Consider the following 24492-nt stretch of genomic DNA (forward strand, 5'->3'; position numbering starts at 1 on the left):
CTCCAGTTTTAGCTTCTCTTCACTGGCTCCCTTTAAAGTCTAGAATAGAATTTAAAAACCTCCTCCTTACATACAAGGCCCTTAAAGGCCTAGCTCCATCGTATCTTAAAGACCTTATTGTACCATATCATCCCAGCAGATCACTTCGGTCTGAAAGTGCAGGCCTACTTGTGGTTCCTAGAATTTCAAAAAGTAGAATGGGAGGTAGAGCTTTCAGCTATCAGGCTCCTCTCCTGTGGAACCAGCTCCCAGTTTGGGTTCGGGAGGCAGACACTCTCTCTATTTTTAAGGTCAGGCTTAAGACTTTCCTTTTTGATCAGGCTTATAGTTAGGGCTGGACTAAACCATCCCTTAGTTATGCTGCTATAGGCCTAGGCTGCTGGGGGACGATGCACCAAACACATGTCCTCCTCCTTTCTTCTCTCTCCTCTCTCGCATCCTCCACTTTCTTTTCTCTGGCACAGAGCTCTTGCCCTCTAATTTCCTATATACTACTAGTCATACAATTCTGTGCTATTACTATGTAGAATGTTTACTGCTGTGTGTGTCCCACCCCCCTTCCCCCCCTTCCCCCCCTTCCCCCCTCTTCCCCCCTCTTCTTGTGAGTATCTCTGGCCTGGAGTGGTGTGTTTCCCGTGGAGCTCTATACTACATCTGTTGTCGTGGTCTCATCAGCCTGCCCAGTCTTCATGGAATCCTGCAGTTATCCACTCCTACCTGAATGAACAATTCTCCAACCTGCCTATGATTCCTCTTACATTTTCAAACTGTCATGTAACATCATCAGTTTGTATCATAAGATTCCTCATGTACACTTTAGTCAGATATGTGTATCTATGACAGATGTATGTTTATCTTGCTGTTCTCTTCTCTTCTCTCTTTGCTGTTCTCTTCTCTCTTTCTTCTGTCTGTACCCGGCTGGCCTTAGGCAGATGGGTCCCTCCATATGAGCTGGGTTCTGCTCGAGGTTTCTTCCTGTTAAAAGGGAGTTTTTCCTTGCCACCGTTGCCTTCAGGCTTGCTCTGGGGGTTTCAGGCCGGGTTTTTGTAAAGCGTCTTGAGACGATTTGTATTGTTATTGACGCTATATAAATAAAATTGAATTGAATTGAATTGAATTGGTTTGCCTGTCGTGAGGTGCACCCCTGCAAGCAACCATTCAGCTCTATTGTTTAAATAACTTCACTACAGAAACCCAACTCAAGACGGATCACAGTTTAAATATTAACAGCGCATACAACAGGAACAATGAACATATGATGTGCTACATATCAAATACATGAAAATGCACATGTTGCCAGAAAGAAGAAAGTCTGTGTCTGTAGAAGACGTGTGGGATACCTACCTCCAAATCCTTCTCTGACATCTCTACACTGTCAAAAAAAAAAAAAATAAGAAAAAGAAGCTTAATAAACAGCTGAATTAAAATCAGTAAATATATCTTTATTGTGGTGATAGCAGTAAACTGTGACACCTGTTGAGGCCTACACGCTCTATGATGGACAGGTCACTCCAGCACGTGACCGTCGACTCCTCCTGACTGGTTTCTGTTATAAAAAAAAGATGACTTTTACATTCAGAGCCACGCCGCTGACTGACGGTCTTATTATGAACTTTATTCATCTTTTACCTTCCTCACTGCCCTCGCTGTCCGGCATGGCGGGCAGGTTGTAAGTTTCCGTCTCCGTTTCAGGCTGAAAACGGTTCAGAAACGCGTTGATTACAAAGTGTTCACAGGAACGGATAAGACGCCGGGTAGATTACTGGACTCACCTCAGCCTTCATCACCGCACCAGATGATGTCCTCACCAAAATAATCCAAACCTCTTGCTCGGATGAACCCTCAAATCCACCTCACAGTCTAGGGTGGCCGTCCCACTGTTATTAAAACTCTGATATATTCCCTCAAGCCCGTGCTTGGTCCATTTCTTCCTCTGCCTTTCTCCTCTGCTGAGAATAGATAATCCTATTAAGAGATCCACAGTCAAACCTGAGCAGGTAGACTTAACCAAGAGGCTCATGGGAAGCTGTGCTTGTATCAATAGTAAATAGTTGAACCAGGTAATCAGACGTGTCACTTTAACGGGTCTCCCTCCTCCTTTGTAAAGAGTGATGCATTACAGTAAACTGACAGTATGTAATGTCAAGCTCACTTTTGTTCTGAGTGCAAATTCAACATGAACATGATCTGTAAATATCATGAACCAGTTTTACAGATTTACTGTCAAATTCCATACTGTTCACTTCCAGAAATAATCTTTACTGTTCCTTTAATAAATAACTCATGTATTAGTTTAGCGTCCCTCAGTTTTGATCTGATGTATATTTAAATTTTCCTCTTTTCCTTAGTTTAATGTAATAAAAAGGCTGTTACTAAGAGTATAGATGATACTTTTCTCATTTTTGCATCGTTTAATACAAGAAGCAGGACCTGACCCTCTTTTTTCTTTTATACACTAAGCAGATTTATTCATTTATTGCATATAAATGAATCGGTCACATCATTAAAGCTTGATATTGTGTAGGTCTCCCTGCACACCCAAAGTATTTGACTCATCAGGGAGCAGACACAGTCCTCGGTACTGTAAACCTTTGGGAGCTGAGTTGAGGGCCTCTGGTTTGGGTTTGAGCCAGGATATCCCACAGATACGTCATTTGGGCCCAAGTTTAGAGGCCAGGCCAACACCTTCTGCCACTTTTCACATTTTTGTGGTGCGGTCAGCCACATTGTTCTGCTGTGAATGGCTGCTGCTGCTCCTGTCAGGGAATGTCGTTGCTGTGTGGTGTGCACAGCTCATCAGCCACAACGTTTAGGTGGGCGATACCTTTCTAACATCCACATGAATGTCAGCCTTCCAAGCAGAACATTGAATTATAACTTCAATCATTAGCAGTTTTAATGTTGTGGCTAATAGGTGCAAGTTAGATGACCGATACCAACGGATAACAATGAACCTAGAGGACATTTAAAGTTTACACTTTGGATAAAAGAAAATTGACCAAGACCAGAAAAATTTGGATCATCTCCACTTTTATTAATAGAAAAGCTGGAATTTAGTAGAGGCGCTGGGGTTTGCCCATGGTGCTCTTGACGTACAGGGCTCTCACGTTCTGCCAGTTCTTCTTCAGCAGGGACACCAGGAAGTTGACAGCCAGGTGGATGTTGTACACGAGCTCATCCTCGGTCATCTTCACGTGTCCAACGGCCACAGCCAAACACAGCACCTACAACATGGAGAAAGGTTACCATACAGGGAATAGATAATCGATTTCAATGTGTCAGATAGATAACGCTTGGACAAAGCTTGTTGGTGTGACAATTTGCTGAACGCACCTTCTTCATCTGGAATTTGATGGTGGATTTGACCTCGTCCACCTTTGTGTTCAGGTTCTCGTTGTGGGTGAGCAGGGAGGGGAACTTGCCAGCCTTGTTCAGTCCAGGTCCGAGGATACGAGGGATCTGCTTGATCAGAGACTCGGAGGCCAGGAAGGCATCGTACTTCTTGGCTGTAAGACGGTAGAAATAAGTTAGAAAGCCTGTCAGCCTTTTAATCATCGGCCATCAGGTCTTTGACTTTGTTGCGACGTTCACTCCGTACCGAGCTTCTTGACAAGCTTCTTGTTTTTGTTGAGCTTCTTGAGAGCCTCGATGTCCATGTGTGGCATGTCGGCGGCCTTGGCCTCGTCACAATGCTGCTGGTCTCCCAGCACGCACACGGAGAACTTTGGCCTGGGAAGAGTCTTCAGCCTGCACATTACCAGAACAGTTAGCAACAGAGCTGGAGAGCATGCTTCAAAGCCACAGGTGTCAGATGGTTGTTAGAGTATGTGCATGTATTCATCATATGTAATATATTTTAGGTAAAAACCAATAATAATTACTAATGGGATCTTAGGTTTTCAGCATATGAATAAACCCCAGCTATTCCACTGTATAAATGTGTAAATGTATAAAACTACTGAAAGGCACCAGGACTACATTCACAATAGTTTTCCACGGGGTCTTTTATGGGACAATTTAAAAATGATTTAACAAGATTTCTCCCACTCGGTTGCATGCATCCGTTTAAGATCATGAAATAAACTGGTGGGGCTTCCTTTAGATGCAACAGCGGTTAAACTAACTCTGCAAGTAACTTGTTTGTTTGAGGTCCTAAACCACAAATTGTGACTTAACTGAAAAGTTAAATACAATCTGAATGAGCCCTCTCTGATTTTACAGTGTTAATAGAAAACGTCTTACCCATACCACCACAGTGGTTGGCGTCCAGCTGACCTCTTTGGTAATAAAACGCAAATTGGTCGGCTTGAGGACATGAACTAACCAGCTCAGACACTCAAAGCCTCCCCTCATGTTTTAAGACCCAGGGTAGGGGTCCGCCTGCTTCGCCTTCACCAGCCGAAGCCGGGGTCGGCTCAGTCAGACTACCCAGAGTACTTCTCCCATGTCTGCCCCGTGGCCCGTCTGGACTTTTGAGAGTTTTAATCCGATTCTTGCCGTATTAAAGGCTGTTTTGACACTCAGACAGGGCTGGACGCAAACAGGGAAAAGGGTGGGTGAGACAGTAAAAGGTCGAACCTGACGGTGCCGGAGAAACGCTTGTCCTTCTGGGGATCATAGTTTTTCAGGCTGATCTGAAGCTCCACCGACTCCACAAACCTAGAAAATGAAAACAGGTTACGCACTCTGCTCCTGCAATTACTTTTTATGGTTCTGTGATAAGTCTTTGGGTTCTACTTGACTACTCACTTCCTTGGCTTGGTCAGAGAGCCCTGCAGGACCTCCTTCACCGCCTCGTACAACGTATCCCTGGAGACCTTACTGTAACACAAAAATCACCACAATATTTATTAAAGCCACTTGATATAACTACTAGTGTTAACTAGTTTAACGTCCCATATGTGTTCACCAGTGCCGCTACATTAAAGCGCCAAAAAAAGGCTAAATTTTAGTACAAACTGTTAAAATTTTCAAGTTAATGTCATCTAAGAGAGTTTATCTAAACATTATATGGTGGCTTGTAGACTTAGAAACATTATACATGTGTGGATGATGGTGGATTACATCTAAAACCTTAGCGCTACACCCTCACGTCACACCAGCAGACGAGCCGGCTTCACCTTTAGCTTCAACTAATTCTGAAAAACTCAACTAAATGAGTTAAAGTCCGCTCAAGAATACGACTCTGGACGCTTAGGCGACGAGTAACAACTCAAAGTAGACGTGTCTGGGTTTAATTTTAAGACATTTATTCGTTAAATCAGGTCAGACCTCATTTCTGCTGCTTGTCCCTCTCGTCGTGCGACGCTGAAAAGGAAGTAAAGCAGGAAGTTACGCAAAATAAAGGCGATCGTTGGTGACGCCATCAAAGAGCGCGAACTATGGTAACAACGCTGCTGGTAATTAATGTTTATAAAATTGAATAAATATGCAATAGAGGAGTAAAATGAACACATCGTAATGAAATAAAAAAAAACAATATATAAGTGTCATTAGAAAGGGAACTATTTAACATTGCCCACAATTTAATGTAAAGTAATTTTTTAATAAATATTTCGTATCCATAGGTCCATAGGAGACTTTAATTGCATAAATAATATTTGTAAATAAAAGAAAATTATTAACAAGACAGTCAAGCTTTTCATCCTGGATGCCAATAGGAATGTTGAGATTCATTCGTTCATTCACTTATTTTACTATCATTGTTGAGCTTTACTCCTATAACCCTTACAAAGTGATCAGATATTGCATTTAATTTTTGAGAAATTTATGGCAATTTAGAATGCATTTCTTTTGGTTATGGAGGAATAGGAAAAGCAAGTATTTGATACAGTACTCCTTCAATACTTTCTCCTAACCTTATTATATTTTTATCATACAGGTGCACGTAAATAATGCATTTTTGCTCAATACAAGGTATGGGAATAACAAGTTATCTCAACATTATTTAATCAAGATAATTTTATTTATTTATTTTATTTTTCGTATTTTACACATATAATCTTTGAATGGCAATTTATAACAATGGGCTCTGTACTCAGCTATGGAAAGAAAATGTCAAAAGGGTGTTGTAGACATTTTTGACTAAATGTAACAGCTCCCAAAATGTTCATATATATATATATATACACACACACATACTTACATTCTTTGAAAAACAATTAAAGTATAAAGGTATAAACAAAAAACAATATCTACATATATTAATACATTCCATCGGGGAGTTTAATCCCTAAGGATCATACTGTATTTTATAAATTAATTTTTAATATCTTGCACAGATGTAGTGCTAAATGAAAATATTCCTTTCTATATGTAGCTTAAAATTTATTTTACCCACAGCACTTGACTAAATATGACACAAATGTTTTATTTGTTTTATTGATTTATTTAGGCAGAGAACCACAAATAATTCAAGTCAACAAAGGTCTGTATTGCAGCGATCAGCATTTCAGAGCAGTTTTTGTTAGACCTCTAGTATCAGTCACAGTCAAAGTGGTGAACTGAGGCACTTCATTTTCCAGTTCAACTTATTTGCAACAGGTTTATTAAGGTACATTAGGTCAGAGGAAACGTCACGTGTGAGTGATTCGTTTCAAAGCAGCTTGAAGAGACTTCTTCAGGAAGGTCTCATTTACCATCAAGCAGCTGGACAAGGAGTGTTTGTGTGCAGCAGTCACCTGCGAAAACAAGACTCATTCATATGCAGAACGATCACACGGACTACGTCATCATCCACTCTTCAGCCGTTATGCATGACATTAATTAACAAACTTACATGACTGCTATATTTGGTGAGTACTGTTAGCATCATCTTCGCAAACTTCACAGATTTTGTGAAGTGAGGACCCTGGCTGACGAGCTGTTCAGTGAACTGGGTGAAAAGTTCTTCATTCAAGACCGGCTGGAAAAAACAAAACAACTGTCAACTCAGAGACTATTTTGGTTTTGCGGCATGTCGCCTTGAATAAACAAATGGGTCACCTTGGAGTCAAGCAAGCAGTGGATAATGGAGAGAACTGGCTCACTCCATGCTATTTTGAATGTCATTCTGAAATAAACAAAACGTGGATGAGTGCATATGAGTTTATTATTATGTTGAGCTTATTTTGTCACAGCAGTTTCAGACCGCCCAGAATTTAAAATGCCTAATCTTACTGAATCAGTAGTAATCTGTAGTGAGAATCCAGGCAGCCTTCTATCAGTCTGTTCAGCAGCTCAGCCTGTGGATGCCCTGAAAACAAAACAAAGTTCAAAAGAGACGATCAATTGATGATGGGGCAAAGGACGGAGGAAAAAGTCCTGGTCCAGACCTCAGTAACATCAAAGCATCTGTCCTGTTAATGTTTACTCAAAGCAGGACTGAATCCCCGCCAGCTCTCAGGCTGCTGCTCTGTAACTGACTCTGATCTCTCTGAAACAGACACTACGACTGTTCACACTTTATACCTTATTCTTGCACATGTACTGCATGCACATATATTTTCAGATGTTTGTTTAGGCGCTGAGATGTCGTGGTTAGCACTGTTGCCCCACAACAAATAGGTGCTGGGTTTGAGCTGGCTAATCGGGGTTTGCATGTTCTCCCTGTGCCGGTTTTCTCTGGGTGCTCCGGCTTCCTCCCACATCTCAAATATATGTTATGTAAATAGGTAATCCGCTTATTAATTTTACCTTTTTCATATATATATTTATACTGTATACAGATTCTTACTCAGCAGCACTGTCACAGTAAGAAAAGCACAGGTCACAGTAATACAGTGTATGATGGGTGAATTCCTTTCCCCTTCCCTATATTTAGTCCTAGCTCGACTTTCGCCTCACCTATGTTCTTCTCCTCTAGCATTGGTCCGATTAGAGCGTGGCACACTGGTCTGGGGTACTGGCTACACAGAGATGTCACCGCACTGACCAAACATCTGGAAGCCGGTTCTGACAGGGACAGGACCTGGAAGGTTCAGTAAAATACTCAAATGTCTTTACAGGGTAAAACAGCCCTTTATACATCACATCAGTATCTAGTGAGGTACAGTACCTTCTCCAGCAGGAGGCTCTTGATGAGCATTGCTGCTGTGCTGTAGCTGAGGTCAGAAGGCAGAGCTAATATGCTGCTGCACAGTTTTGGCAGAGTCTGTTCTGGTAAGTCAGGTAAACTCAGCATGCTACATAACACCTCCACCTAAACAAGGAAGGCAGTGACATTAGTCCCATCGCACCCCGTCAGCAGAAAATATTTAATATGTCTGACTGTAGTGGCAACTAGGTGGTAGTAACAATCTGTTTGTTTCTAATAAGATTTTATATCAGGGCTGCACATGTTTGACGTAAAACAACATTTCTAAAAATACCTGTATATAATATTGTGAAACTATTTGCATTGCTGCAGAGTTGAAGCCAAATGAAATATGTGTCTCCTTTGGATGGGCAAACACATTAAAATATAGCATAATTCAGAGAAAACACTTGGTGAAGTAAAAATGCATACTTGTCTGGGGTCACAGTCATTCAGCACTTTGAACACATCTGTGGAGCTCTGGTCGCACTGAAACAGAAAAGAAATAATTACAGTTACACTAACTATCACTTCCACTCAGCGCTGTGCTAACTAGTGGAAAGAAAGAAAATCCTCCTACCTCTGTCTGACTTTCCAGTAATTCTCTTATTTGAAGGACACAGACCTTAACAAACATACAAATGGTAGAACGGGTTTGTTATTGTACATTACATGAATAGAATAAAAATGGCTGATAAATTTGTGGACAGGACGGACTAAGCCTTCCTTTAGGTTTGTTTACCCTTATGTGTTCGGGCAGGGCATCACTCTGAGTTTCTGCTGGAGCATCACTTTCTGATTTTCCTGTTGTCTCGGGTGTTACACTCTGTTCTTCTGCATCGACACACTCATCCTCATAGCCATCCCTCTTTACTCGTTTACTCATCTGTCCCGGTTCTTCGTCTTCTGAGTCCAGATTGATAAAACTGCTCTTCCTTTTCCTTTGCGTCCCCGAGGCTAAATCAAAGGCACCCTGAGATTGCGATTCTCGACTGCTGAAGCACTTGGCCCATCCACTGGTCTCACTAAAACCAACCAAACGCTGGGACAGCTCCCTCAGTCTCTGGCTGCACAGTGTTGTGTACAGAGGCTCCTCATGCTGGGTCCCCAGGTTTCTTTCCAGCTGTCTACTCAAAGCAGTGACCCAAGGGTTTGGATGAGAGTCTTGGCTGAGGCATTTCAGCAGACTGTGGACGGCCGTCTCAGGAAGAACAGAGCGGACCAGATGGACGAAGGACAGCAGGTTTTTTTTGAATAATGCAGAAAACAGGCAAACTAGTGGCTTCCTAGAAAAAGCGAGGAGAAAAACAGGTATGAGGCAAAGGACGTTATTTTTTAAGCCAACCAGCCGTTTTTTGGTGCATAGCTCAAGATTATTGTTTCACGGCACTATACAGACATCTGAAGAGTCACATGTTGTCGTTTAAGCCTCATCCTGTAATCCAGGTGTAACAGAGGCAGGTAGAGAAATATGATCTGAATATGTCTAGTGTTGTATTGTGCAAATTGGTAGCAGCGGAACAGGAAGTCAAGAATTTAAACATGTCTTACTTAGTGTAAGTATTAAAAATACAGTAAAAGAACTCCACGTTATTCGTATATTACTATGCAACATATGACGTTAGTAGATTAATAGATTAAGCATCGGTGCTTATGCATCATTGTATTGATGAAGGTGTGGAGCTAGTTTTGATGTTTGGTCCAAATGATCACCAAGGTACTGTAAATTATGATTTATGCAGTAAGAGGACGGAAGAAAGAACTAAATGTACTCTTGATGTAATATATATTGTGCCATACATGTGCTCTTCTCATATAAAAATGTTTTAAATGTTTATTTTGTGGAAGCACTGGTATAACTACATTTCATAACGTTTGGATGTTTAAAAATTATGATGTGGCTGATTGGTGGCTTTTTAATAAATGTAAAAACAATAAAAACAATAAATAAATATGCTGCCACTGCTCACCTTCATCTCTTAACATCTTAAATTGAGAAGTTCAACTAAAAGCTTTCCTCCCAGAACTTAGGTTCAGTCGTTGCCTATAGCAACAGATGTCAAGGCTACGTTGCTATGGTAGAACGTAAAGAAACCCGGTGACACGCACTCCGACATTACAAAAGTATTTTACGGTAGGTAGTTAGTGCTGAGCTTTACTCACACAGTTAGCGTCACCCCTTCAGCCTCTGCACGGGTTATTTCGTCTCGGCAAAGTGTTTGTATGAAATTACACAGCGACATATCCGGGTTAGCCCTCTGCTGCTTGTGGAAGACCGCTAGCGCTCTGTGGGGCCCAGAGGTTCCCGACATCAGCGCCCGAACCAGCAGCCTCGACTGGCCGTCAAACCGACTCAGAAACATCCCGGTGTTCACGCACTCCCATGTGAAGCTTCACACCGAGTCTGACTGACGACTCCCCGCCTGCCACCCATGAATGTACTGAAACCCAACTACCAAACACCCCGCCGCCAGCTTTGACTGCTCTTCTTCGTGAGTGTAGTTTGACTACATCTGTGCTCCACATCGCCATCTAGGGGTACAAGTCGGAAGTAATCGATTCTGGCACCAAAAAAAAGTCAATGAAGCACAGGACAGGTTTTCAATGAGACAAAGTGAGAAACAATGTTTTATTTTCTGTGTACAAGTACAACTTGTTTAAAAGAAATAAAATCTTAACATTTTAACTTCCTGCCAAAGTATAATTTGAGGTATTTATCAGCAGTAGTGGACAAGAAACGGTACAGTACACTTTTTACCTTTTAGGAAATTAAAACTACCATCCACAGAACACTTAAAATTCCAAAATTGTGCAAATCACTAGGCCAGAAGCCTAAACTGAGCAGTCCCAATAAACAGTAAATGGTAAACGGGAAAAATATCAATCTGCTACATGTTTGAAGCACTATGGCTGTGGAGGGGAATATAAACCCCCAGCTAGAACAAAACAGGTTAACAATATATGTACACTGGAGATACAAACTATGTGCCAAATCAGGGATGCCTATATCAAGAGCAGAGACAACATACCATGCGTTGTGGAGAGCCATGTGCACACGTGCCCATTTCCAACCAGACGACAGCAAAGAATTTCACAAGTTAGTTCCTCTCTGGTTAAAGGAGTGCTGGTCAGTGAAATTAACTGCTGTCGACTGGCTCATTAACAACTGTACACATTTTTCACTCCATGATGTATGGCCGATATCTCTGATCTTGATTAAGGGCTTCTCAAAAGGTTGTTTCAATACGGATTTCAAAGAGGATAGAAAGGTCAAAACACAGCCATGTGTTCTCCAGGAGCCAATGATTATTTTTTAAAGGCCCCATTCAGTGGTTTCAGGCACTGACAAAAACAATGGATAAAGCTCAGAAACCATACTGCGAAGCTAGGTAAAAAGGAAAATTGTAGTCGTCATCGTCGTCGTCATCGTCGTCGTCGTCACCAAGCAGGGTCATGGCTATGAAGAAATTCAGCAGATCTACACCGTCGCACTCATCTTCGTCCTCGTCTTCTGTAGGATACTTTGATCAGAAAAGAAACGCAAATTAACACACACAAATTATCTGGTGCATACCAACGGTAGTGAGAACTCACTCAAGGATTACTCAGCATTTACCCGAAGTGACGCGTGATGTGCATATCCATCGTGACGATAAAGGCACTCTGTTTTGAAGGGACACCATCTGTACCGGGTGTAGTAACCGCAGCTTTTCTTACTGAAATCATAAAGAGACAAGAGTACAAATAAACATGTGAACGTCTCAAAATTAATAAAAACTACTGTAGTACCTCAGATTTTAAACAATATGCAATACTAAAAAGGGAAAAGTGTGTAGCTCCACGTCAAGCTACAGGTTTATAATTTATTCAGTGCACACACATTTTATATTGCACAGTCAAGTGGCATCTTGCAGTGTGTCTTAGTTCAGAATATAATGGCAATGGGAAATAAACACATCAGATACAGCTTAAGTTGGGGTCCAAATAAGTGATTATGGTTAGGCAAGGTTGGTCATGCAAAGAAAGTGTTCAAAATGGTCTTCAGTGGCACAGTGGTATTCTTTGCATGAATTAAATAACTTGATTAAACCTCAGTTTGCAAACTTTGGTGACATTCTCTAAACTGGACATAAGAACCAGATATTTATCAAGGAAGGTTTGGGGCCATTTTTACTCCAGAAAAGAATAGACTACTGAAACCTATGTACAGTATAAAAATCTAGCAAGTATAAAATGAGTTCCAAGTCTAAGATGTATCCACACCACACAAAAACATTTCAACTGAACTGCTGTGGACATTTACATTTAAAAATGTCACCAGTCACGTTAAACTTGAAGCCTATGCTTTAGTGACGTTCTCAAACCTGAATCTAACCGTACCCGAATTTGTCTTTGAATGCAGCAATCACACTACTCTTTGCTTCTCCTTGAACCCAGTATTTGTGCGGCACATAAAAGGGAGATTTCACTCGGCACTGTGGGCAGGTCCTGAGGAAAAAAAAAAATTAAAAGCCATGATGTCAAGTAAATTTTTTTTTGGCTTATCGTCAGATACTGCCATGCTGGAGTCAAATTTTACTGAAACTTACTTCACCACGTCCGGCCCAAGGTCTTTTGTTTTCCTCCAGGTGATGATGCATTGTAAGCAGAAGGAATGGTTGCAGTTTGGCAAGATTGCAAAGACCCGGTTTCTTGCATCCGTCTTTTCATATACTGTGTCCATGCAGATGCCACAGGTCACATCTTTACTCTGGATGAAGGCTTCCGTTTCCTCTACTTGACTTTGCGTACTAGAGGCTGAAGCAGCAGCAGCAGCAGAAGCCCCATCCTCTGGTGTCGCTGATGAAGAGATTGCCTGAAAACATAAAACACATTTACAGTCAGAACATTCAGCTCTGGTCAATTTCTTACCGTGATCACACTTTAAATGAAAACAGCCAAATTAGATGCCCACCTCTTCATTCCTTCCTTGGCATGCACCTGCTTGAGCAACGTCCGACCTCTGGGCCAATTCCGAGTCAGCTTCCGCAACGTCCGACCTCTGGGCCAATTCCGAGTCAGCTTCCGCAACATCTGATCTCTGGCCTGATTCCAAGTCAGCTTGTGCAGCATCTGAGCTCTGAACCGAGTGCCAGCCAGCTTCTGAGCTCTGGATCAATTCTGGGCCAGTCTCTGCTAAGGAAAAACTGAGTCAAGTATTGAGAGATGCCGACTTTAAGCGCATTACACCTGAAAAAACAAAACAAAACACAGAATACCTTGTGACTGTTCTGCAGCGATATTTGCCGCAGCGATATTTGCCGCCCGGTATCCAACGTCATGTTGAAAATTTGAGATGTTAACTGCAGACTCCGGTCTGCTGAACTGCTGCCTGGTCATCACCTCAGCGAGCAAAACTGTAGCTTCTGACCCTCTTCTGTCAAGTGGAGAGTAAGTATGCCTAGAGTGGGAGAAGTTAGGCACAAAGCCTCTTCTACTTGCAAACGTCGGATCGACTTCTGGATGACGAATATGCCGATACCTGGTAGTGAAACACAACTGAATGAGCTACAGATATCTGTGTGTCAACCTCTTAATGAAATTGATTGGAAAAAAACAAAACAAAACATTGCTTACCTGCAGTTGTCACCATACCAGCATGCACCTTTCTGAAAGTACCTACATATTTGGGGTGACGGTCTAACTGGCCATTCATGTCTGTAACTACACCTTGCACCGTATCGGCAAAAGCCATTAAGGAAATGCCTGTAATGAAAAGGGAAAGGAGTACATTTCAACCACCATTCATCATCATCATCATCATTAATATTTCAGTCAAACATTTTAATAACCAAATTCAAAGTTAAAACCTCGTTGTAGCCAGTGCCATTATGGTAGTCATAACAGGCACAACATTTCAGTATTTAAAAGTGAGACACACACTTGTGCATCATTTCAAATTGTTTTAATTCAAGGTCAGGTAATTAACAGTAGTGTCCATTTAAATGACATATTCTTAAAAGTAAACACACAGGTCTCCATTGTAAACCAGAGGAACTGTTTATCAGTGCGTTTTAAAAAACAACAAATGCAAGTTCCGCACTGCAAAAAGTAAAAATCAGACACTGTACTAATATAATTAATTAATTTTTGCTGGATGCGGATTTAACTTCCCGTTTAGAGAATATTTAGTTAAGACATTAAGAGAGAAACGCTAAAAAAAAAACTATACAGACAGGATATCCTTATAATATGCAACGTTTATGTGCTGTCGGAAAGTTTCCAACAGTCACTAACGCAGTTAGCCGTGACAACTTTCGACTAATATTCAGCCTTTATGTTCATTTTTTGGTTGATACATACGCATGAATTCATACAAATATTCTATTACTCCTTAATGATAGGTTAAGCATCCACTTAATTGTCATATTTTACTTATTTTTAGCAACTTTTCATTTAGCTAAAAAGACCCATTTCGCCGTAGCGACTGCATTCGAACGCAGCATTTTAAAGCGCCACAGTTTGACAAGATAAGCGGTAAACTCTCCCACTTTTCGTCCACTTTGTCGGCTTAAAAAAAACACAACTGTTTGCTTACCTACAAATACTTCCACTACGAGCCGAGTCCATCCTCTGTGAATTTTGAGAAAGCCGCCGATTACGCTCCATCTCACTATCTAAATAGTTGACAGCCGGTTCTCCTTGTCAATTAGCGTAGCAACCAACCAATAGGAACGTTAAGATGACGTCAGCACGTCACGCACGCACCCCGTATACAAATAATCCACCCACGTGACCGACCCACGTTTCCGTATTTTTCATTATACACAAAAATAAAGATAAAAATGAAGAAAAAATCGGTGTTAATATTTCTAATCAAGTTTATAAGTGTGATATCGCTAAACTAAATCTGCAGATAGGTTACATGTGACCATCAGGAAAAACTAATTCAAGTCTTAAAACGTCTTTTTTTGTCAACAAAAATGTCAATCCATCACTTTTTCACAGGCATAGAGGTAGCTTACATCAACTTTTTGGTGTACTTTTCTCGTTTTATCCATCCACACACACAACCTCGCTGACTTGGCACACCGCACATCAGCCAGTAATTTCAAATTTGTAACGTGTACCAAAAGCAGGAATTAAGGCAAAAATAAATGTCAGGGATTAGATTAGACAGTGGAATAATGTCACAGATCGTACATTAGAGGTAGATAGGGATCGAGACAGAATAAGAGCATAAGAGGAGGACTCTGAAGGTGGACTGTGTACACCAGCGCTGACATAGTGAAGTCCATTCAGAGCATGCACAGTGAAAACAAGATACAGAATATGGGAAAAGAAACATTGGAAACTTCTGGATTTCTGGCTACAGTATTGTAAGGCTGTTACATTTTGTGACTCTCCTAAGAAACCAGACTGTACACAAAAAGAGTAGTAATCTAAGACCGTGTATATGATGAATACAAAAACAAAATACTAGATGCCGAATGTTGACTTTCAGTTATCATCAAATTTCCCAGTAACGATATCATGGTTCAGTATGCTGGTTTAACATAAATCCTGCTGATCCACAAAAACCCAATTCCTCATCACCAAATAATTGTCGGTATATGTTCGATGATATAATTGGTGCAACCTAAAACTAAACAGGCAGGTATGTAATACAAAAGAACACATATAGTTAATACATAAAACATGATGATAACTCATGTTTTGCCCTTACAAATATGATCAACAATTACAAATAATTAGTAACAGAATTACAAAAAAAAAAAAACTAACAAAGATCTTAAAATAGAAGGTTTGCGGTATTTTGCAAGTTGAAAGAAAAAGAAAGAAAAAGAACAAAGATGCTGTCCCTTGTACTTCAACGGGCCATGTGTTTCTAGTGTCAGCTTCAGAAATAAAATCTGTGCAGCACAGTTCAATAGTTACCGCAGGGGTAGATGGCTTTAAGACAAAACCTAAATTACTTGGATCTCACATTTATTGATGAATGTTAACGGTATTGCACAGACACATTGCTCTACACTGCTGGAGCCAGCCCAGTTTGTGTTCTTTAAACCAAATGGCATTCATTGTTCTTACGATGATGATGATGATGATGATGATGTAAACAAACATATCAATTTGTGCATCTTCAGCTTCACTAAAAGTCTGAGAACAATTACAATCACTCTGGCAAGGTATACACGGATGTCACCTTGCTAGTTCAACAATGCCAATGGTGTAAGAACCTGAAATGCTTTCCCTTTACAGCAAAACACAGAGCTGAAGTGAGCGAGGAGAAGCTCCCTCTAGACACTGCTCTGGGGTCAGCTTTGCTATTAGGATGAAACAGGAGCAGCCTTGGTGAGAAAACATATCATTCTTCCTGTTAAGTGACCATCGTGGGAAACTAGGACTTTCAGCAAATGATTCCAGATGCTCATCACACGCACACACACATACACGCATCGCTGTGCTGAGGGTAACGCCGACATTGTGAAGACTTTGCTGATTGTTGTCACCCTCCCGGGTGAATTCCCCTCATCTGCACGTTAAAACCCATGCCCATACGTGGAACAGTGCTTGAACTGAACGCAGTGTTTTATTATAAACGTTATTTCAGTCTGTAACAGTATTGCAAAAAGCAAGTCTGTGCTGGAGAACACTAATACATGTCTTTGTAGATCTCCTGTAGTAGAGGGTGGAGCGAGGTCTCCGACTCAGTCTTTTTGATCTTTTGGACGAGCAGAGCGTTCTCAGTAACCAGCTGACGGAGGTCGGCCATCTTCTGAAGCAGCTTGGGGAAGAGGTAGACAGAGTCAGAGTGGTTTGCTTGGAGGTGGAGGTCCAGGGCCTGGAGGATGTTGTCCTGACTCTGCTCCACCTGCTTCACGTTCATAAGTCCGGGACGATCTGCGTAAAACAAGATGACTCACAATTTACACTATGCTAGAAAGAAATTCCATTTTCATATCACACACACTGCAATTAAATACCAGTTTCACAATAATATCAATAATGCATGATGGAAAACGATATAGCTTTGAATTATTTATTATCATATCACACTTTTTCAGTACTTATTTTTAGCATAAATCAATTATAAATAACTGTTAATGCAACTGGCCTGAACTTGCAGTAGTATATATTCAAGTTGACTTATTTATGTATTTACCTTTATATCTATAAAGGATAAGGATAGTTCAGTTTCTTTAAAGTGAGGTTGTATGAGGTGCTACTTCATAATCACTGCTATATTATCACCACTTTACTTTGGCGTCAGACGGCCTTTCTCTGCGCTATGATATCTTCTAAGCCAACCACCAGACTCCACTGATGAACAAGTCTCTCGTCTACCACCCTCAGCTGATAAGTTTGCTTATGTTCCTGTGTGACCATGGTGCGTCATGTCATTTTGGTTTCAAATCAACATGTTAAAACACGAAAGTCACACAGTGGTAGACCAGCAACCCTGGTGTGAAGCAAGGTAAACTGTTTTTGTCAATGGAGTCTGGTGCTATGGAGACAGCCACAAAAAGTACAGTTACCTGTCAGAAACGGTTTTCTGCTTTAAAGGCAAAGCGATATAAGCATTCTAAATATAGCAAGCTGATTATTTTATGTGTGCCTTGTTCTGGTGGCTAAAACACACTTTGCTGCTCATCCCGCCCACAACAGTTCATCGCATGGCTTCCAAGCTGGTACTATTGCTTGCTTCTCCAAACTGGGGGAATGCTGACAACCATGTATTTACCATAGATAATTACTTCAAACAAGTTTAAAGAAATCGTACAAACCCTTTAACTAAACCCTTCAACTAAAATCAACACTCGGCCATTATGAGACAAGGACTTTCCTAGCAACAACAGCTATTTGTAGTAAAAGTGCTTCAGTTACTTAGTTAAAACAATGCTATTTTTAGTTTTATGAGACGGGCTGTCTCCCTACAGCCCAAATATTTAAACTATTTAAGATGTTTGTCAGTAAGATTAAAGACTTTATACTCTTTCTTTTAAAACTTTTAAAATCTAAAAAGTTTAAGACACACAGACAACAACATCTTTTACCATAAAACCCTTCAGCCTCACCTCCACAGAGAATTATGGCAGCGACAAACAGGGCCAGGTCGCTGTCATCCAGCTCCAGAGCGTTGAACTTGACCGCAAACTCAAACTTAGGTTCCATGATCTCACTGAAGGGCTTGCGTAGGCTGCGCAGGAACTCCCTCGTCACAAAGCCTTTACCGTTGGCCACCAAAAGTCCATCTTTGTTCATGAGAGACGGGAGCATAGCAAAAATAGCCTCGTGCACGCCATACTTCAGCAAAGTCACCTGGAAACGGCAAACAAACAGTTGTCCACTAGTGCCTTCCTACACAGCCACATACAATTCATCTCTTTGTACAGGAAACTGGGGAGACAGTGACTCACCTGGTCATTAAGGTAGAGGTCCACAAACCCTGGAATGCACTTGGCAAACTCTGTGAGCTCCCGCACAGTCTCCACCGTAGTGCACTGGCAGCGGTAGAAGACATGAACCCCAATCTCCTTGGTCAGGGGTGCGCCTGGAAGTAACTGGCTCCATACCAAACCACTTTCTGCCTTCCAGAGTGTGTCCACGTCGTAGATCACAAACGGCTAGAGGGAGGACAAAGACAAACTTTCAAACTCAAGCTACAACATAACTGGTTGACATTCAAGGTGGAGAGATGATGTGAGTGGAATATGTACATAACGAATGTAAACATTGTGGTCCCCTTGCATATTTTCACATGAGGCTTTAAACAGAAAGAATTATAATTATATGGAGTCTTTGCCAGATTGAGTTTCATGTATTATATATGAGCTATGACTTCCAAGACCAGAACTTACTGCCAGGCTGCTGGTTTTGCCAGTCAAGATGCTGCGGGCCCTTTTCTTGGTCATACTAAGGTTCTTCAGGTAGGCTGTGTTGACTTGTTTGGCCAAGGTCTTCAGGTCTGAGCCGCCTGGTTTGCTGACGTTCTGTTCCTCTGCAAGCAGGCCCGCCACCAGCTTCTTCCTCTCCGCCTCAGGCATACGTCCGTATCGGATCGCTGAGCAAAAACACACACATGCTGGGTCTTATTTTGAGTGGATATTCCCAAAACAAACCAGTTCTCGTGCTCGGTTTCGTTTTGGAACAAGTTCCAGGTCAGAGCACGGACAAATGAATTTACCAAGACGGTGCCAGGAATGTACATTTCCTTTTGAGCCTACCAACGTATTATATAAATAAGGAAGATCAGTATTTGATCGGTTGAGATTGTCAGTAAACTCATCTAATCCCAATTTATGTCAGCTGATGGATTTGTAAAAACAGATTTCAGTCATGCAGGTTATGGTGTATACAAAAAACAAATAAAACTGGACGTTTGAGTTTTCTTGAAGACGTTTTTCACCCAGGTGACTTCTTCAGTTCTAAAAGGGGAGTTTAGATGAAACTCACATGACCACATGAGTCTGTTAATGACACAATACTGCTCTGCAATTAGAAGGATATGCTCGGGTGGGTCTATGTTTTTTCCCAAGTAGTAGAACTTTAACTTTAATATTTTCCCTCTCACCATCGTGGGACATTCCCAAAGACAGGCACTTCTGGAAGCGACAATATTGGCACTTGTTGCGATTCTTCTTCTGAATCTTGCAGGAACGCTCACATCGCTCATATTCCAGTTTCATCCGAACAGTCCGCCGAAAAAAGCCCTGAGTGAGAGGGAAAAAAAAACACAACTGGTTCAGCAACTCATATCGGGGCAGTACAAAAACTGGCTTTACTCGACTATTTTGCTGTGACACACAAACCGCATTTACCTTACAGCCTTCACAAGCGTGCACACCGTAGTGGAAGCCAGAGGCCTTGTCCCCACAGACCTTACACTCCACACTGATCCCTGACCCCGTGTTGTCTTCTCGGCCAAGACGCAGCTGTTCTGACAGCGAGGGTGATGATGTATGGGACAGGTCTGCAAAAAAAACAAACAAAAACGTATGATCAGTCTGTCATGGTGCAGTTTCTATGAAGTCTTGGGCTACTGATATAAAAGTCTTACCTGTGTAGCTGGATGATGCGCTGCTGTTTTGTTTGTTGTGATTGTTTTCTTCATGATCTTGATCCTCTTTCTTTTTTTTCTTCTGGTCCTCTTTAAGGCCTTTAGAAGCGGGCGCTACCTCCTTCTCCTCCTCCTCCTTGCCCTCCTCATCTTCACTTTCCCTGGCCTTCAACTCTTGCAAGTCCGTTGACTCTGACACACTTGTCTCCCCACAACTGTCTGGTTCTCCGGACTCTCCCTTCGGTGGTGTCCACCTGACATCAGTCGTGTCCTGGGGGGACTTGGGCTCGCTGTAGCCGTTCACCCTGTCATGCTGCTCGGTAGCAGTTTGCTGAAACCCTTCCATGGTTCCTGTTGAAGCTGACTCAGCGGCTCATCTTCTGTCACGTCGCCATCATAACCCCACTATAATAATAATCACAGGAAAACTTGGTTTTAAGTGTGCAATAGTGAAAAACACATTAACACATGGCTTTGTATGCAGAGATAGAATGAAACTTGATCCAAGAGCATACAGATTGCTGCTAGATCCAGCATGTGAGTGGTTAACAGTCCAGATCCAGCTTGTCATAACATGCAGCAGAGCCTAATTGGTTTCCTAAATGCCAAGTTTTTCGAACAGGCCCATGGGTAAAAAGGTGTGGTTATTTAGCGCGAGTATATAAGCTATGTGTGTATTTAATCATCTCCGACAACATGTTTGTTTAGGTGTCCCTCAGTCAGGCAACTACTACTGCTTTTGTTTGAGCAGCCAGAGAATGTCCTTGGTAGTAATAGGCTTATGACATGCTGTACACATGCTGTGTAGTCATGCCTGGATTACCTGGGGCAAGCAGGGGGCACCGAGTTATCCTCATATTAGTAATATGAATATAATCCTCCACCATGAGATGTGTAATTTTGTCTCTGGACGGGAAAATGGACAGTAGATTGCACAGGAATATGAAAGAGGAGAAATACACTCACAACAACACAGCATTTGTTTCAAATAACTGAGAAAATTGCTCATTCGGCTGTGTTTCCATTCTGGAGGCTGTGGTTTGCAGGACTATTGAACTGTGTTGTGTGGTACCGACACATGTTCCTTTTATTTGAAGAACCCCATTTTAGTCAGAGAGCTAGGCTACATGACAGAAACGCTTTAGTGGCAAATTCAATCCAGGTTAAACAGCGCCACAAACTACGTCATCCGAAATGATAGTACGGTTGAAACACCACCGTAAAAGAAGTTAAAACACAGTCAAAAACGACATTAGATTAGATTAGATTAGATTAGTCTCTCTAAACCTCTCCGTAAATTATAAATGTCTAACAATACTTTGTGACTATGAGAGTAATGAAATGGGGGCTACACTTATAAAAAAAGTTTACAACAGAAGAACAACAACTCTACCAGTTCTTGGTCTGACATAATCTCGCTTGGCTGAACATTAAATACACAAATGGAAAAAAAAAATTAAGTATTATAGTATAACTAGTGCTGCACTAAATCCTCCTTTATGGCCGTTATACTGTTCGGTTCACGTTGAAAGGTGGCAATTTAAGTGTACGATCATTTCGGAGGATGTTGTTTATGGCGCTGTTGAACTGGATTGACTTCTATTATTTGGCCTAGCCCTCTGACTGAAATAGGGTTGTCAAAACAATAAAAACATGTGTCGGTACACCATAACGCAACTCAACAGCACTACAAAACGACGGCCTCTGAAGTGAAAACGCAGATAAATGAACAGCTCTTGAAACCAAGCCAAGATTTAGTGCAGGACTGTTGTATTTTAAATGGATTTGTTTTCACTACTGTACCTAATGATCTGGCAAATGAGTGTATGTTCACTGTGAACATTTCAGTCTGCTATCTTACAGCTTTAATGAAGCAGGAGGAGGTTGGGGGGGGGGGGGACATCTGTATTATTGTTTGCCTCGTTTCCAGGCCAGGGTGCTTTAAGGGGACAGGGTGCATGCACTGTGTACACACTGAGCTGTGTTCATGGATGGTGGAGGCGGTGAAGAGGGCTTTAGTGGTGGTGGGTGGGGGGGTTACATTTTTTTTTACCCCGTGGCCCCCTAGTGGATTAATCGGTCCATGAATGTAGCCTTGACAAACAACTCATTAGAAATGTGCGTTTTCAGAATGAATACTGACTCTAAAGTTGCGTCCAAAGGGGGAAGGATGAAGTCTGAACACTGTGTTCAAAGCGTTTTCCGTGATTAAAAATTAAATCGTAAGTGTTAGGACTTGTCCGGCGGGCAACCTGTCACACTGGTTCGAGGAAATATCTCCAAACATTACCGTGAATCGCGTGAGTCACTGACAGGACTGTAACTGGATACAAGCGTTTTGAGAAAATTAAAGGACGGCCAGGTTGTAGACACGGCCGTCCGTTAAAACTTTTATTACCAGCACTGTCGCCGAGCACTACTGCCACACACACTACCAGACCGCCGTCGAACGACAGTCGGCTCAGTTAGCTAACTTAGCTAGTTAGCTACTAACCTTGACTACTACTACTAGCTAGCCGTTAGCCTGGCTGACCCACATTCCCCGTGTGTGCCTTTAAATAACGTTAGCTGCCTTGCCAAGTTAGCTTACCTCTCCCAGTAGTGCTGCTGCCTCTGCCGCCGCTCCCGAAGGCAAAATGCCGAGCGGCTTAAAACAAACAAAGTCCCAAAAACAGTCCAGCCCCGAAGTCCAGTCCAGTCCGGGATCGATCGGCTGTTGACAAGTAGTTTGTAGTCAGCAGCAGCAGGAGTTAGCTAATAGCAGGAGCTAACGTCAAACCGCTAACTAACACAAACTTAAAGGCTGTTTCAGGGCCCCCCCTCGGTGTTGCTGTCAAATCGGTGAGATGAAGAGACGATGTGGACTCGTTTGCTGACTAGTATATCACATGAAAGTAGTCATAGTTGACTGGTAATCCCTCCCCGAGGTTGCTCCTTGCTGCTGCTGCTGCTGCCTGCTTTGCTTTACTCTGCTTTGCTTGACTCCCCCTCCTCTCCTCCTCTCCTCCTCCTCCTCCTCCTCCTCCCTCGTCACATGCCAGGACAACACAGCGCCCCCCGACACAACACTCACCAGACTGGATCCTGCAAACAGCTTTCTGACTGAAGAGTCAAGGTCTCTGCTGAAGACAAGCTGTTGTTTTCGCACTGATACCGGAATAAAACAACCTTGTGTGACACTGACTGTGTCTGCAGAAAACACAGACAGAGAGCATGTATGCAGAGGGATATATATATATGAGTTTTAAATGTGTGTTACGTAGATATAAACAGATTAAACTAGACTGGATGATTTGTGCACATTGGAGAAGATTGTTTTAATTCATTATGGTGATTTTTATTGCTAAACTCTAAAGGTAAATTGTCCCCAATACCCCAAGGAGCCCTCAGAAGATTGGTAAACCGTGCATTAAATATGCCAAATATTAGACTTGTAATATCAATAGATGAGGAGAACTACAGCCAACCTTATTCTGCCGCAGTACCAAATCAGATTCGCCAAAAAATAAGAGTAATGGGCTACAACCAGGCCTGCTCCTGCTTCATTACTGGATCTTGAGACTCTATACCAAAGAGAAACACCTCCTCAAACTCAAATATAACCCTTTTATTATTTGATGACTTGTATTTTGATATATATTTCTGCTTAAATATAGTTTAATATTAGCTCATAGGGATTTTATAGAGCTGATTATCAAAAAGGTAAACTGTCCCAGGGCCCCAGATCCTTAGGGGCCCTCAGAAGCCCAATTCAAGGGCAACATGCTTTGCATTGCAGGATCTTGAGGCCCTGCACTGAAGGCCCTGCACAAACTCTAGTTTTAACACTTTTTTTTAACACTTGTATCATCTCATGTGATATGTTTCTAAATAAATTTCTAAATAGACGTCATTTAATATGCACCCATGGTTACTGTTAAAGCAACATTTCTGAGATTAAGACTTGATTATCAACAAGGCAAAGGCTTGGGTTTTTTAAAAAAAAAAAAGGCAAATGCCGTTGGGAGGGAATGGACGAGAAAAACTAAAGCGTGTGATTTTAGTCTCCTGCGTTACACAGACACGGCACCAAATCGGATTAATTGCTGAGATTTGAGTTTTGCAACATCATAAAAACAGGTTTAACGGGCGACGAGCTTCATTATCGGATCTTCTGCACTGAAGAGAAACAACACGGCACTCAACACGACACGTCTGTTTCATGTTATGGGTCACATTTCTAAATTAATTTCGGTTTAAACTAATTATAAGTTTAATATCAGAGCAGGAACTCTGTACTAGAGAGACCGAGTTGCTCGATGTTCCCCTTAACCTTTATTTGTCCCACCACATTGTGGGACAAATAAAGGTTTTCTTATTCTTATTATTGTTTTCTTATACAGCCAAGGCTCTTGGATTT

The 24492-nt window shown here is 41.7% G+C and overlaps 4 protein-coding genes across 6 annotated transcripts; all 4 read right to left on the reverse strand.

The window, feature by feature from the left end:
- Positions 1–3013: 3013 nt before the first annotated feature.
- rpl10a (ribosomal protein L10a) lies at positions 3014–5319 on the reverse strand. Its single transcript, XM_084553656.1, has 6 exons — positions 5272–5319; positions 4750–4821; positions 4579–4659; positions 3599–3747; positions 3334–3506; positions 3014–3224 (listed from the first exon to the last, which is right to left on the reverse strand). The coding sequence occupies exons 1-6, from the start codon at positions 5274–5276 to the stop codon at positions 3054–3056; spliced, it is 651 nt and encodes a 216-aa protein (XP_084409782.1). The 5' UTR covers positions 5277–5319; the 3' UTR covers positions 3014–3053.
- Positions 5320–6381: 1062 nt separating this feature from the next.
- Positions 6382–10515, reverse strand: fance (FA complementation group E). Its single transcript, XM_084553999.1, has 10 exons — positions 10217–10515; positions 8796–9339; positions 8634–8678; positions 8486–8542; positions 8036–8179; positions 7825–7948; positions 7159–7234; positions 6985–7051; positions 6779–6904; positions 6382–6680 (listed from the first exon to the last, which is right to left on the reverse strand). Exons 1-10 carry the CDS (start codon positions 10414–10416, stop codon positions 6576–6578), a joined length of 1488 nt encoding a protein of 495 aa, XP_084410125.1. The 5' UTR covers positions 10417–10515; the 3' UTR covers positions 6382–6575.
- Positions 10516–10657: 142 nt separating this feature from the next.
- mkrn4 (makorin, ring finger protein, 4) lies at positions 10658–14762 on the reverse strand. Of its 3 annotated transcripts, XM_084553008.1 has the most exons (9): positions 14631–14762; positions 13670–13798; positions 13312–13574; positions 13093–13228; positions 13008–13053; positions 12643–12908; positions 12434–12541; positions 11670–11769; positions 10658–11574 (listed from the first exon to the last, which is right to left on the reverse strand). In XM_084553008.1, exons 1-9 carry the CDS (start codon positions 14699–14701, stop codon positions 11419–11421), a joined length of 1275 nt encoding a protein of 424 aa, XP_084409134.1. In that variant the 5' UTR covers positions 14702–14762; the 3' UTR covers positions 10658–11418. The 3 variants fall into 3 exon arrangements, with proteins under 3 accessions (XP_084409134.1, XP_084409133.1, XP_084409132.1); XM_084553007.1 differs by having other exon boundaries at positions 13008–13225; XM_084553006.1 differs by having other exon boundaries at positions 13008–13228.
- A 148-nt stretch (positions 14763–14910) lies between these two features.
- On the reverse strand, positions 14911–23036 carry ppardb (peroxisome proliferator-activated receptor delta b). The gene is made up of 8 exons (XM_084553256.1): positions 22684–23036; positions 20094–20498; positions 19855–20006; positions 19608–19746; positions 18895–19097; positions 18454–18660; positions 18112–18355; positions 14911–16936 (listed from the first exon to the last, which is right to left on the reverse strand). Exons 2-8 carry the CDS (start codon positions 20437–20439, stop codon positions 16689–16691), a joined length of 1539 nt encoding a protein of 512 aa, XP_084409382.1. The 5' UTR covers positions 20440–20498; positions 22684–23036; the 3' UTR covers positions 14911–16688.
- Positions 23037–24492: the final 1456 nt, after the last annotated feature.

Source organism: Chelon labrosus (genome assembly GCF_963514085.1).
Source record: "Chelon labrosus genome assembly, chromosome: 10".
In the NCBI taxonomy this organism is placed as follows: domain Eukaryota; kingdom Metazoa; phylum Chordata; class Actinopteri; order Mugiliformes; family Mugilidae; genus Chelon; species Chelon labrosus.

What these genes read in the sequence shown, in the direction of transcription:
- rpl10a (XM_084553656.1), bottom strand. An exon ending in CGTTTCTCCGGCACCGTCAG is followed by an intron (nt 3,748 to 4,578) that starts GTTCGACCTTTT and finishes GGTAATGTGCAG; the next exon opens with GCTGAAGACTCTTCCCAGGC. An exon ending in TCAAATTCCAGATGAAGAAG is followed by an intron (nt 3,225 to 3,333) that starts GTGCGTTCAGCA and finishes TCCATGTTGTAG; the next exon opens with GTGCTGTGTTTGGCTGTGGC.
- fance (XM_084553999.1), bottom strand. Translation starts at nt 10,416, where the DNA reads ATGTTTCTGAGTCGGTTTGACGGCCAGTCGAGGCTGCTGGTTCGGGCG. An exon ending in CCCTGCCCGAACACATAAGG is followed by an intron (nt 8,679 to 8,795) that starts GTAAACAAACCT and finishes ATGTTTGTTAAG; the next exon opens with GTCTGTGTCCTTCAAATAAG. An exon ending in TACAGATTACTACTGATTCA is followed by an intron (nt 7,052 to 7,158) that starts GTAAGATTAGGC and finishes TGTTTATTTCAG; the next exon opens with AATGACATTCAAAATAGCAT.
- mkrn4 (XM_084553006.1), bottom strand. Translation starts at nt 14,701, where the DNA reads ATGGAGCGTAATCGGCGGCTTTCTCAAAATTCACAGAGGATGGACTCG. An exon ending in GCCAAGGAAGGAATGAAGAG is followed by an intron (nt 12,909 to 13,007) that starts GTGGGCATCTAA and finishes TTATGTTTTCAG; the next exon opens with GCAATCTCTTCATCAGCGAC. An exon ending in CTTGGGCCGGACGTGGTGAA is followed by an intron (nt 12,542 to 12,642) that starts GTAAGTTTCAGT and finishes TTTTTTCCTCAG; the next exon opens with GACCTGCCCACAGTGCCGAG.
- ppardb (XM_084553256.1), bottom strand. Translation starts at nt 20,439, where the DNA reads ATGGAAGGGTTTCAGCAAACTGCTACCGAGCAGCATGACAGGGTGAAC. An exon ending in GCAAAACCAGCAGCCTGGCA is followed by an intron (nt 18,661 to 18,894) that starts GTAAGTTCTGGT and finishes TCCTCCCTCTAG; the next exon opens with CCGTTTGTGATCTACGACGT. An exon ending in TGCCATAATTCTCTGTGGAG is followed by an intron (nt 16,937 to 18,111) that starts GTGAGGCTGAAG and finishes TGTTTTACGCAG; the next exon opens with ATCGTCCCGGACTTATGAAC.